Genomic DNA, 13,196 nt, shown 5'->3' with positions numbered 1-13,196 from the left:
GAGCGGGATGGAATTTGGCGGATGGCGAGCGGGCAGGCGACTTCTCGTCAAGGAACATCCCCGAGACTGAAAAACGCTCGCGCGGGAAGAAAAAGCAAAAGTTCCAACTGACAAATGTGAACAGAGGGAAAGTTGAAAGGGCCAGCAAAATTTGTCCAATCTGGAAAGTGTCTGCAATGGAGGATGGCGGCTCGAGTCAACTGGTGCAAGTCGAAGCCTGTGAAATGCTTCTGGGCACTGAATAGGGATAGGCAAAATATCTTGATATCGTTTGAAGTGTTTAGAATGATAAAAAAATATATATGTACGTGCGGGAAATTTCTCGTCATTAACCTTGGTTATTAATAAAATATTTGCACATAATTTTTGAACATTTTAGTAACAACATTTTTCGAATACACACAAATATCTCTCAAAACAGTTTCAAAAGTATTCAAAATATGATTATATTAATATGTAATATTGTCAAATAACATTTTAAACAATTGAAAATGACTTTCTAAAGCATGGATGTTTTGAAACAACTAACTAAAATGTTGACCTGTTTAGATTTACCAAAAAATTGTAAACATTTTTTTTTAATGTATTTTTTTAGAAGAATGATTTCTGTTTTACTTCATTGTTATTCGCCTATTATTTTTTTAAGAACACATCACTATCATTTTTGTTTGAAATGTTTTTAAAGATTTTTCTAAAATAGATTAACAATTGTTTGACAATAATTTCTAAAAATAGAGTTTGAAATATATTTTTTAATTTGAAAATGTCTTTTTTTGTCCAAAGATTTTTTTTTAAGTGTTGTGTCTGCATTATTGTTTTTTTTCTTCTTAAAAATACCGTTTATAACGTTTAAAATGGTTAAAACAAACAAAAAAAAAAGTCAAAATAATGTATTAAATATAAAAAATACTGATTGAAAATGTTTTTAATTTAAAAAAGTTAAAAGTGTTCATTTATCTGTAGCAATAGTCGTTTTTTGGGCCGGGGATAAAGAATTTATGAGTAGTGTCTGTTATTTTGTTCATATATTGCTTAAATTGTTGCAACACAATGCTAGTTTCATTAGCCCGTCTTTGGCATTTTGACTTGAGTGTTAGCATTAAGCTAGCGGACGCCCCTCAGATTCAGCTCTATGGCATGGTGAAAAAACAACATGCAATTTGTTTTTTGTCAAGCTTGACTTCAAGTGGGAGTGGCAATAAACGGCTTGCAGCCGACTGGCCACGCCGCAGCGCAGTCTTGCGCGCATTTTGTCGTCACGTCCCGCACGTGCGGGTCGGCCGGTGCCTCTGCCTCTTCTTTTTCGAGAGCGCTTGTGCTTGTTTGGGGTGCGCTTGAAATGCAAATGCGCGGCAGCTTTTGATTGTGTGCGTGCCTGCCTGCTTGTTGCACTACAGAGGAGCGCTCCATTTAGACACAGGCGCGCCTCTGTGCTCCCGTCCTTTTTAGCGCCGGGAACGCTGCGGCTCCTTGAAGCCGTGCCGTGCTTTACTCTTTGCATGCGTGTGCACGTCTGCGTGCGCTTTTATTCCGCACTTACCTCTAAGTTACCCCAGGAGCTAGGAAACACACTTTAGGGACACTTTGAAAATATGTTTCAATTCATTTTCCAAGCTAGTTAGAAAAATTGGTTTCAAGATGGCGGCACGGCGGTTGACTGGTTAGCACGTCCGCCTCACAGTTCAAAGGTCGTGGGTTCCATCCCGGCCCCGGCCTCCCTGTGTGGAGTTTGCATGTTCTCCCTGTGCCTGCCTGCGAGGGTTTTCTCCGGGTACTCCGGTTTCCTCCCTTGTGTGTATGTATATATATATATATATAAAACATGTTGGAAAATATTTTTCAAAATGAAAAAAAAAAAAAGTTTTTTAAATGACTTGACGGAAGCCCACAAAAGCCGCTCGTTGTCTCTGTCGCCTTCCTGTGCCGTATTTGCACCTCGAGTCCCAATTTGCCACAGCAACACGTTGTCCCTTTCATGACTTCGATTCAGTCTGCCGAAATACTCCCGCCATTGACCGGGTTGCCATTTATTGCTCTGGCTCTGTTGGCGTCACGTGGGTGCCTCTGTTTTGCCCTTTTTCCTTTTTTGGTAAAAAAAAAAAAAAGTGAGCAAGAAAGCCGGGTGATGCAAGCTGTTTGGACCTCGGCTCGTCTTTAATTCCCCCGCCGATTAAAGTGCTCTTGAAAGCACCACAAAGGCCCAAAGCAGCTGAATGGAAGTTTGTTTAAAGCCGTGCCACCATCTCCACATTTTTCTTTTTCTTTGCCGTGGCTCCCAGCAACGCACCAACTGAGATAACCTCAACAAGACGATACAGTACCTTCCGGAACAGGTTGAACGGAATCTCAAAGCAACGTCGATGCTCAGCAACATGCTGCTTCACCAAGCCTGGCAGGAGTGGGAAGTGAGAAGAATTGAAGCCATTCCGATTCCATTATCTATAGTGCTAATCGATCCGCTTCCTTATCAATTCTCTTATCGATTCCCATTGAGTGAGGAAAAGAACGAATACAAATGCTATCGCTGACGTCATCGGGGTTCAAACTATTCAATTACGACACGTTTACATTTTTAAAAAATTGCAGGGTTCAGACTCTAAAATCCACCTCACATTTGAAAAATAATACAGGCATATATCACCCGTATATTTGGTGAAAATGTTTGACACAAACACAGTTGGGAATTCTTACAAAACTTAAAACTACCAGAGCTGGGCATTTGACTAAAAATGGAGCGTCTGTTATTCATCATCCATCTGCAGCGTGCGTACCCTTCCGTCGTCCGTCATTCGCTTTTTTTTTCTGGGGGGAATATAAGGCAGTCTGTCCCTGACTTTAAATGGGCTTCAGTCAGCGTTTCTAAACTGTTTAAAAATCCCAAATAATTCCGGTCCGTCACATAGACGGAATGCCAAGCTCTGCAAACTACCACATTCGGCCAAGATTTTTCAGCAAAGAAGCCTCACAAAATATTGTAAGATGAACAGACAAAATCACGTCAAATAATTTGACAAATAGGCCAATAAAAAACGTGCAAAAACAGCGTCATCAAATCTGCCCACATTTTCAGAAAAGCAGCACAATTTACTGCCACATTTTGCTGAATGTTTGAGACAAATACGACTCCCACGTCACACAAAAACTTGCGGTCGGAACTAATACATTTCGGAAAAATACATTTTCACGTTCTACGAACCTGGAGTTCACGCTACTAAACTACAGCCAATTGTTTTTTCCGGAAAAAAGTCCTGAAAGTCAAACAAAACATTGCAAAATGAAACAAGAAAGTAGAATACACAAAATGTGCCTCGCAAGACACTCAGAGTTACCGTCAACTCTGGTCTACATTTTTGGGGGATAAATCGCATCTAAAGTTCCCAAAATCAGCCCCAAATGACCAAGTTTTCAGGATAAATAAACTCCAATCATTACCAAAATTTGACCAAAAATGTTTCTCCAGTCTGCCAAATTGCCACCATCCCTGCCCTAAATCTTAAGTCAAAATGCGTCACAATCACAATCATTTTTTAGGAAAAAATGCCCAAGTCAGATGACGACTTTTTTTTGACGGGAGGGGGGGTTAAGGTGGGGGGGGGGGCGCCGGCCGGACGGGGCGTGCGGGGGGGTATAAGCCTCTTAAGTCATACAAAACCTCAGAGTGAGAACTAATCCACCAAATTTTCTGAAAGAATATCCCAAGCAAATGTTGGCAGTATGTTTGGGGCAAAACGTCACAAAACCTTGGCATTGGCACTGAGGCGTATTTTCCGGAAATGTATACAGACGTTAAATGTGATCTTGATGGTGCTTACTATATCAAGACTACATTACATTTTGTGTATTGACGGTTGAATGGAGCACATGTACAACACGGCCCTCCAGGATATAAAAAAAAAAAGTGCTTGAGGCTTGCGCTCATCTCCATCAGCCACGTTTCTATAAGTAGCGCCTTTATCTGCTCGCAGGCTTCCACATGTTTTCTGCTCTCTTCTTTCCGTTCCATTTCCTCACAATGGCCTTCTTTCCGCTTTAATTCACGGCAGAGAGGACAAAAAGTAAATCGCAATTCGCCAAATCATTTTCCCTTTTTGTGCATCTTGCCGCTTGCTCGGCACCACAGGGAGCAGCCTCCCCGCCACCCCCACCCCATCCCCCCTCCCCGCTCACCCCCTCCCGCAAACAACTTGAGGCTCCACTCCTACCTTCTTACATGACATGCGTAGTCAAACAGATTTTTTTTCCTTTGGTCCGATTCCGTTAACATTTCAACCATCTATACCAGACCGACGGACAAGACTAGGATACAAAGAATTTGAGTTTCGACATCGTGTGGGCGGAGCATGGCGGTGAAGTTTGACGACTTGCCATCAAATATGTAACTGCAATCATTTAAAAGTAGGAAAATTCAGCCCCCGGGCCAATTGTCTCTTAGCAATAGCCATGTCTATTATGAGAAGACTCACAAAAAACCTCTCAGGAACTTGACCCCGAAAGACGCAGGAAGACTGCCATTTTGGTTCAAAGCGGCGATTTCTAGGCTTATTACCAGAAGTTTTATCAAACAAGCTTCTCCTTGAGAGTTTTTTAAAAAGTCTGTTTCATCTAGAAACAGGAACTTTGGTAGACGTGCCTATCATGAGCAGACCCACAAAAAAAGTCTCAAGAGCCCAATTCGCAAAAGACCCAGGAAGTCAGTACTTTGGGTGTGTAGGGGCAATTTTAGGCTAATTTCCCCAGGTCCTGTAAATACGATCTTCTCCTACAGAGTTTGAAGAATTCAGCCCGCGAAGCATGAATTTTGATAGGCTGGTCTACCATGAGTAGAGACACAAAAAAAGTCTCTAACAGCAATGCCAAAAAAGACAGAGGAAGTTGAAATCGCCATTTTAGATTCATGACCAGGGCTTCTTTCAAAGATGACCTCCTCTTCCAGAGTTGTTAAAAATGCAGCCCGCAAAGCCCATTTCAAGAAGAAACGTGAAATTTGATAGGCACGTTTATCATGATTAGACCCACAAATTAATCTCAAGAAGCCAAGACACATGTAGTCTGTCTTTAGGCTTTGAATTTTGATTTGATGGCCTTCAAAGACAAATTCCTTAGGTAGCAGATTTGAATCATGTTTGGATGACGATAAATTGTGAAATGTGGCCTTTTTTTTAATTGCATGTGGGTGGAGGAAGGCGGCGAGATTTGTTGACTCACCATAAAACTAAACGCCACACAGTCAGAGCATGTCTAACAAATGACAACACTTAGCACATAAAAATCGTTAGTAAATACAATTAATGACTTTCTGTGGCGGCTTTCAGGATTTAGTGCTGTTGTTTTAAGAATAATTAATTTAGAGAGACTATTTTCAATGGTCACTGTAACTGTTTTTTTTTTTTTGGGGGGGGGGGGCATATTTCACATATCAAGATCACCAATTAAAAGATGCTGGTTAGCCTACCCGCTATCAATCAAAGTAAAGTTGTTTGTCCAAACAACGCGCTCGAAAATAATTATCCTCGACAACAACACGTCGACGCACTTGAGGACGGATGAATTCCAATCACTAATATCTGAAGTGACGGCGGGAAATCTGCGTCTTTGCCTGCCTGCCACCCACTCTTTTTGCTCTTTTGTCCGCCTGCGAAGCAAATAACGGCGTCATGAATATTCACTCATTGACGGCTAACGTGACGGAAGCGCGGGATTACGTTGATAAACAAAGACGGGCTTTCAGGCGTCTCCCGGGGGCTCCTAATAAAGCATACATAGGCGCTTAACAAGCTCGTAGTGATGCTTTATGTAGTCCCGTGCATATTGCGCTGTACACTGTGTATCGTGAACCCTCCCGTGAATTGCTTTGTGAGTTGTTTTTTTTTCAATCAATCGTACTCGTCATGGCTTTATACAGTATGCGGCCACTTCGGGATGTGGATTTGTGCATCTTGTTGGTATGCGTTGCTGTTCTTTCTGCATTAAAGTAGCAGTCGGTTGAACGCCTCTAACGCTCATCAATGCTCATGTCTGTTAGCCACCGCGGTACGCGAGTAATGGATGGAATAATCGATAGGATAATCGATTGTAAAAAAGAGTTGTTTGTGACAGCCCTACTTCACGCACTGTAAATATACATCCAGATGATGGTCTCTGTCATGGCATATACACTGAGGGGCAAAATCTCCCGTCTGCTCAAAGGTGCGCTTTCCTTTGACCGACTTTATGAAATACAGAAAATGAACACACGTGCTCCTTCAAAGTAGCCTTAATAGAAGAGCCGCACACACCTCACTGCCGACCGTCGGTAGAACTTCCGGATCCACTGCGCAAGTTCATTTTCGGAGGTGGGCATTCCGTCGGACCGACGGACGCCCGTTTTGCTGACAATTGACGATAGACGTCCCGTTTGTACCTAGAGAGGACTGCATTGACTATATATGCACGTGAGAGTGAGCGCTCCTCTTTTCAATCGGATCTCTGCGGGGACTGCGATGGCTGGCTGGGATTGGCTAAGGAGGCGGAACCAGAAGACGTCACTCCATCAACCATCACAAATCTAAAATCTTATTTTGGTATAAAGCTAAAATGTTTGTTTGAGTCTAAGGCTAAATTCACGCTGCAGGTCTTCATGCTCAATTCGGATTTGGGGTTCAAATCCGATTTTTGGGGGTAAGCATTCACACACATTACTTTACAAATGTGACCTCGGTCTGTCTGGCATGTGAACATATGCGTCCCCAAAGTGACACGAATGCGCAGAAGAGACGATGTCACTCACGACGTAGTGTTTACAAAAGTAAATGCGGTCCAGTGGCGCACCATCTACCACGGTGTGATTCGGTAGGAGGTAGAAATACAAAATTTGGCGAGGCTTTTTGATCACATTTCATGGAAACGTCACGTCATTGCCGTGCGCAAAATATCAACTGGTCTACGTGGCCGAATGACTACTATCGCCATAAATGTCCACGTTATGTTTCATGGTTCAAGTGGGATTAAATTAAAGTCAAATGTAAAGTCAATAGTCTTAGTCAAAACAACTTTGCAGATTCAATCTCCCCGTTGCCACAGCACTCTCCCTCCGCCCACTCACATTTTGGCCTCCGGATGACGTCAATGTCGCTTATATGCGACCTGGCCGTTCAAACCGCGGTCGCGCTGCAAAAAATCCGACACGTATCCGATCTTGGACCACATATGAAAGTGGCCCGGGTCGCGTTTGAAAAAAATCGTAATTGAGCCATTCGACTATCACCAAAAAAAAAAAACTGATGCAGGCAGGTCGCATATGGGCAAAGAAGTGCCCTTCCTTCTTCTGTAGCTACGGATGTACAGCAATACCAAAATAAATGCATTCAACTTCATGTACGATACTGATTGACAGAGACAAAAAGAAATTCTCACTATTAGTTTGATGAACGTAAAGATGTAGTTTCTGTTAGTCTTTGGGTTTTTTTAATGCTTTTTTGTTTTTATTTGCTTTGTTGACAAAACATTTTTTTTTAAATTTTAGCTAGACTTGTTTTGTTTGTTTTCATTAACTATAAAAACCTCGGTCAGAGGTCCGAATGGATGGGAGAATCGCCGCACCTTGAAAATGCGCGAGCCAGACACGCAGTTTAAAAAAAACAAAAAAAAACGAGAGAATACGCTCCCAAGTGCACAAATGTTACGCTACAACGACATAGTGTGTATGTTGGCTCGGGCAGAAAAGTGAGTATTGATGAAATGCGGTCGTGAGCGAGTCAAATCAATGGCGGGGAAGCTTTGGACGAATAAACGCCGGTTGCCGGCAAAGTGGCCACCGGAGGACTCGGCCGCTTCCTCCCAAGTTCATCTCTTCTCTGATCCTGAGGAAAAAAAAAAGTAAAAAAAAAAAAAAAAATCGACTAAGCTCTACACCTCCCAGTGCACAAGTACACACGCGCACACACATGCAGAATTGAAAGGTAAAGCAAGCAAGGCGGACCTAGACTTGCCCCCAAAAAAGAAAAAGTGTGTTTTCTGTGTTTTCTAAATCTCCAGTATTAGTTTTTTATCCACATTTTCAATCTGTATTGGATTTTCTCGTATGTATTTACCCGTATTTATATTTCCAGTATGTTCTTCATTTTCTCTATTGTATCTATATTCTTTATTTTGGGGCTATTCTCTACAAATTCTGTCTTTGGTGTTATTTGTTATGTTAATCGTTTCTGTCAAAATCGTATCCATTTAATACATTCAGAATTTTCTGCATTTATTTATTCAGTACTTTTGCATGTATTTTTTTTCAACATTTTCTTTTTAATTTTCTGTGAATGGACGGTTGATGGATGGATGGATACTATCTAAATTCTATTTATGTGATTTTGTTATCCATTTTCTTTTTGGGGCTTTTTTTTTTTGCATTTGTTTATTTTCTCTGTGTTTTCTGCATTCACGTTTCAGTGTTTTCGATGTACATACAATCTGAGGTGGTTTTTTGGGGGTTTTTTTTGGAGTCTTTCATGGCGCTCCATGGCCACCGTCCACACCGGCTGCGGCGTGCTCTTCCATCTCCTCGGCAGTTTAGCATAATCACATCCACATCGCTGTGATGGAGCACACTTAGGCCTGATTAGGACACACACGCACACGCGCAGACACACACATGCTGGACTCCACTTAAGCCTTATTACTCGTCTGACTGTGTTTCTAGCATGTCCGATTATCCACTTGTGGAGCCCAGGCGTAATACTGCGGGAAATGCAAAAAACGCCGCCTCACGGGAGGCACCAGCGGGAAAGCGGACGCGCTCGGCCGGACGACGAGGATGGCTCGCGCTTACAACCTCGTGAGGACACTCGCTTCGATCCGGGAGGAGACTGTGGGCAGAGGGCACCGGACAAAGCATCCGGTGCGAAGGCAACAGCAACCGGCCAAGGCTAAGATAAGGGTTAGCATGTGCCTACACGCAGAAGTTACAACAAAGCGGCGCAGTCCAGATAAAAATGAGGGCAAAGTGCAGCAATGTGGAGAATGAGGAGTGGAGTAGTAGTGACCTTGATATTTGGCTGCCTTTCTCTTCCTTGTTTAGGATTTGCTTTTCTTTTGTTTGTACTTTTGGAGTTTCGGTATTTTCAACTGGTTTCGTCATCTTAATACATTTTTCAGCATTATCCGTAGTTTTTATATTTCTTATTTAATCTGTGTTATGTGCATCAATTTTTTTATGAGTGTATTTGATTCCTCTATTTTCTCATATTTATTATTTTTTAACTGAATTATCTGCAATTTTTTTTTGTTTTCTGTATGATTGCTTCTTTAGATTTGATTAGATTTTTTTCGCAAAATGTTTTCAACTTTTCCTGTCTGAATAGTTTTTTCCCTAGATTTGTTGTCTATACTTTTGGGATTTTTCCTGGAATTTTTCCCCTGTAAAATCTATATGCATTGTTTTCAGTTTTTTTTGTTTGTTTGTTTTTAAACTGTATTTTTTTGTTTTTATAGATGAGTTTACAGAATTGTACTGGATTTATATTCTTTTTTCCCCACCCAATTATTTCTGTAATTTTGAATTATGATCACAATTTTATCTGAATTGTCCGCGTGTTATTCAGTATTTTCTATATTTGCTGTATTTATTTATTTGAGCATATTGTACATTGAATTGCATGCATTTGTACATCGTACTTTTTTGGTCAAACCTTTTGTATGTTTTTCAGTATCTTCAACGTCTTGCTGCCGTCAGGCCAAAACCTCAAAAGTCACATTTTGGTGAATTTCACATTTTTTCAAAAAATTGTTCAGTTCACACACGTGGGTGTTACTTTAACACATTATTGACCAATCTAAAGTGTTGAAATTGGCTTGCTGTCTTTCACGATGCAATGCAAGTGGTTGAACAAATTTGCCCTTTTTGAGGTCTCCTGAAAAGCTACGATTTCGGAGGTACAAGGTTTTGGCCAGCGATATACATGAGGTCTTCTCAATTTGGGGGTGTGTATTTAAAATGAAATAACTGACAGTTAATCGTTACATTTCGAAATGCCTGCGCAACCAAATTGCCCTTTGACATTAAACCAAACATCTTTCAGCCAGCCACAAAGTACTAAAAAGGAAGCGATTCCACTTGGATAATGACGCTGACCCTCCTGCATCAGAGTTGATTGTTATGGAAATGCTCTTTGCTTGTTTGTGTGCGCTGGCGTCATTCGTCACGCCCAGAGCCGCCGACACGATGGCGAGGCGGACGTGAACGCGACGCCTCGAGTGGATTATTTTCAGCCCGCCAAGCGAGAGCACATTTGTTTCTCGGGATAATGGCGGGCGGGAAGCGCCGAGTCGAGCCCTCGAAAGCACACCTGACAAGCAATTTTTCGAAGCCTCCATTTGAGGCAGTTTTTTTTTTTTTTTCTTTTTCCTTACAAAACTGCGCCACCTTTTCCAAAGGGACGTTTACGTGAGCACAAAGTCAGAAGGGGATACCTGGCATGTGCATGCCAAGCCACTAGTTGGGGATGTCACTTCATCATATGCAGTGTACGAGTTGAACTTGACATATTTATATAACTGCAGAATTTATTTGGCTCCTTTTCAAAAGATTTTGCAGGATTATAGGTTGATATGTAGGTATATCATGTATCTACTTTAAAAATAAAGCAAATTATTGTTACTGGAACTACTGCTGTCCTTTTTTATACAGTATTTGACTTTCTGTATTTTCAAATATTTTCTATAAACTGAAAGTATTTTTCTCTGCATTTTCGATGTATTTTCTTGAAGGTATTTTAAAAAATATTTTAGATTTTAGACCATTTTTTAACATTGGCTTAGCTTTTCGATTATTTGTGCATTGTCTTTGTTTTCTTCATTTGTTTCTAGCATTTTCTTTTAAGTTTTCCGGCATTTTATGTTTTCTCTGCCTTGTTGTGGTTTTCATTTTGCTATATTTGCAGTATTTATTCATTTCAGTATGTATACTTTTACTTTCAGTAGTTTCTGTATTTATGTTTTGATACATTAGAAATTAAACTTCATTTTTTTCACTTCCATTAGCTTTATTTTCATGCACATTCATATTTACATTTTATACATTTGCTGTATTCATTTTTTCCTTTTTTTAGTGACTTTCCAAAATTTGCTCTATAGCAAATACAGGTCAGAAATGAGTTTGTCCTATCTCTGTGATTTGAGATAACTTTCAAAATGTTTGCGTTGTCCCGTACGAGCCGTTCTTATCGTAATCGTTCTTCTGTCAACGTCTCCAACACCTACGTCTCATTTTCTGTTTTCCCACTCTGCCGGCATGCCCCATGCATATTCATGAGCGTGTTATTTGCATTGCTGGCTCCTGAAAAGAGGCTGAGTACACAAAGGTGACAGCCATCAAGCTCAGGAGGCGGCGGCTGCGTTGAGCGATGACAGAAAAAAGGTGGATGGGGGAGTCAAGGAAAAAAGTCAAAACAACAGGAGCCAAAAAAAGCCAGCAGAGATGGAGGATTCACATTCCTTCCTCCGATTGAACGGAATATTCACCTTTGAAGGACCCTTGAAAACGGACTAAAATGACCCAAATGGAAAAGGCACTTCAAACCGAAACAGCAGACTCCCTGTGTTTTTGCAGGCTTGGCTTCTAGAGACTTTGGGGGGGGGGCGCTCTGCTAATGGACTCGGCACCTACTGTACATTTACAGTTACTAAGGTAAATCAGCCAACAATTCCAAGGACCCCTGAAAGCAGCCAAAATAATCCTAAAAACAATATGGTCGACTTTTTCAGGCCTGACTTCTTGAGATTTTTTTGTGCCTCTACTCATGATCGATCCGGCTACTAAATTTCATGTTGTTAAGTAAAATTGGTTTTGGGTGCTGCATTTTCATACAATATGAAGGATCCCCGAAAACAGCCAAAATGGTCCTAAATTGGCTACTTCAAAGCAGAATGACCGACTTCCTGTTTCTTTTTGGGCATGGCTTCTGGAGACTTTTTTGTGGGTCTGCTCATGATAGACATGTCTACCAAATTCCATGTTCCTAATGAAAGACGTTCGATCAACAAACAGAACGGCTGCCTTGCAATCCTACCTGAGGATGAACTGCTCAGCAAACGACTCTGTCTTCATGTAGACAGCGAACGCCACCGTCTTCCCCAGCCGGACCGGGCTGGGGGGCACCAGGACATCCACGTTGTGGTCCAGAGTCAGCATCTCCCCTTTGGGTGCCACCGGGCCCACGCTCATGGCCACTGAGCCGGCTTTCTGCATGTCCTCAAGTCCTCCTTCCACCAGGGGGCTCCACGGGCTCATGCCCAGTCCTCCAAGAGGCCCAGTGTTCACATTCGGACTCTTCCACGGTTCATTCACGATAGAAGGACACTCCAGTCCAGCTCCCTCTACTGGTATAATGGAGTAGAACACATCCAGGGAGGGCAGTGCCAACTCCGCCGGTCGTCTTTTGGCCTGCATGGGTACAAACCAGGCGGGGGGGATTTCCAAGCGGACCACGCAGACGCCCGACGGCCCCGTCAGTCGGCAGCCGGCAGAAGGGGCCGCCTCGCTGGGGTCTCGCACCGCCAAGGCTCGGACGCACGGGAGGAGGGCCGGAGGAGGCGGGTCGGGCTCGTCCCAACGGCGGCCCACCAAGTAAAAGAGAACCTGAAAAGCAAACGGAAAAATATAATGGGGGATAAAAACAAAAATGGACATTCACCAAGGCTGGAATGTGATCCGAGAGCTGACAAAGAATCATTGTCATTTCACCTTAGCCGTGTGTCAAATTTGACAGCAGTCGGATAAACTTCGCATTTGGAAATTGGTAGGATGAGCCCAAAATGACCATATCAAATGAAAATGGCAGATTTCTTGCGTTTTTTTCATACATGGATTCTTTTGACTTATTTTGATGTGTATACTTATGATTAACCTACCTACCAAATTTCATGTTGCCAAACAAAACGAGTTTTTGGGGCTGAATGTTCACGGAGTATCTAGGAGGGTTGATCTTTGTCGGACCCCTGGAAATGACCCGTTTGGCTGATATAAACCAAGATGGCTGACTTCCAGTTTCTTTTTGAGCATGGTTTTTGGAGACTTTTTTTGTGGGTCTACTCATGTTAGACTTGCCCACCAAATTTCATAGTGTAAAGTGAAAGGCACTTCAGGCGCTGAATCTTCTAAAACTTTATTGATAGAATTGGTCTTTGTTGGATGGCAGGCCAAAAAACGGATGCTTTAAAGCAAAGTGACA

General features: G+C 42.1%; 1 protein-coding gene across 6 annotated transcripts in view; it reads right to left on the bottom strand.

Annotated features, from left to right (window-relative positions):
• LOC147146796 (transmembrane protein 132B) overlaps nucleotides 1–13,196 on the bottom strand; it is a 136,563-nt gene that overhangs the window by 67,316 nt on the left and 56,051 nt on the right. For all 6 annotated transcript variants that reach the window (XM_086029781.1, XM_086029783.1, XM_086029782.1 and 3 more), the window contains one exon: nucleotides 12,036–12,604. In XM_086029781.1, the coding sequence (XP_085885907.1) occupies nucleotides 12,036–12,604 (569 nt within the window). The remainder of the gene's footprint in view (nucleotides 1–12,035; nucleotides 12,605–13,196) is intronic.

This window comes from Filicampus tigris, chromosome 5 (assembly GCF_054856515.1).
Source record: "Filicampus tigris isolate MCC_2025a chromosome 5, RoL_Ftig_1.0, whole genome shotgun sequence".
NCBI classification, from domain to species: domain Eukaryota; kingdom Metazoa; phylum Chordata; class Actinopteri; order Syngnathiformes; family Syngnathidae; genus Filicampus; species Filicampus tigris.
The sequence above is the reverse complement of the archived record's forward strand: the minus strand, read 5'-3'. Positions and strand labels throughout refer to the sequence as shown.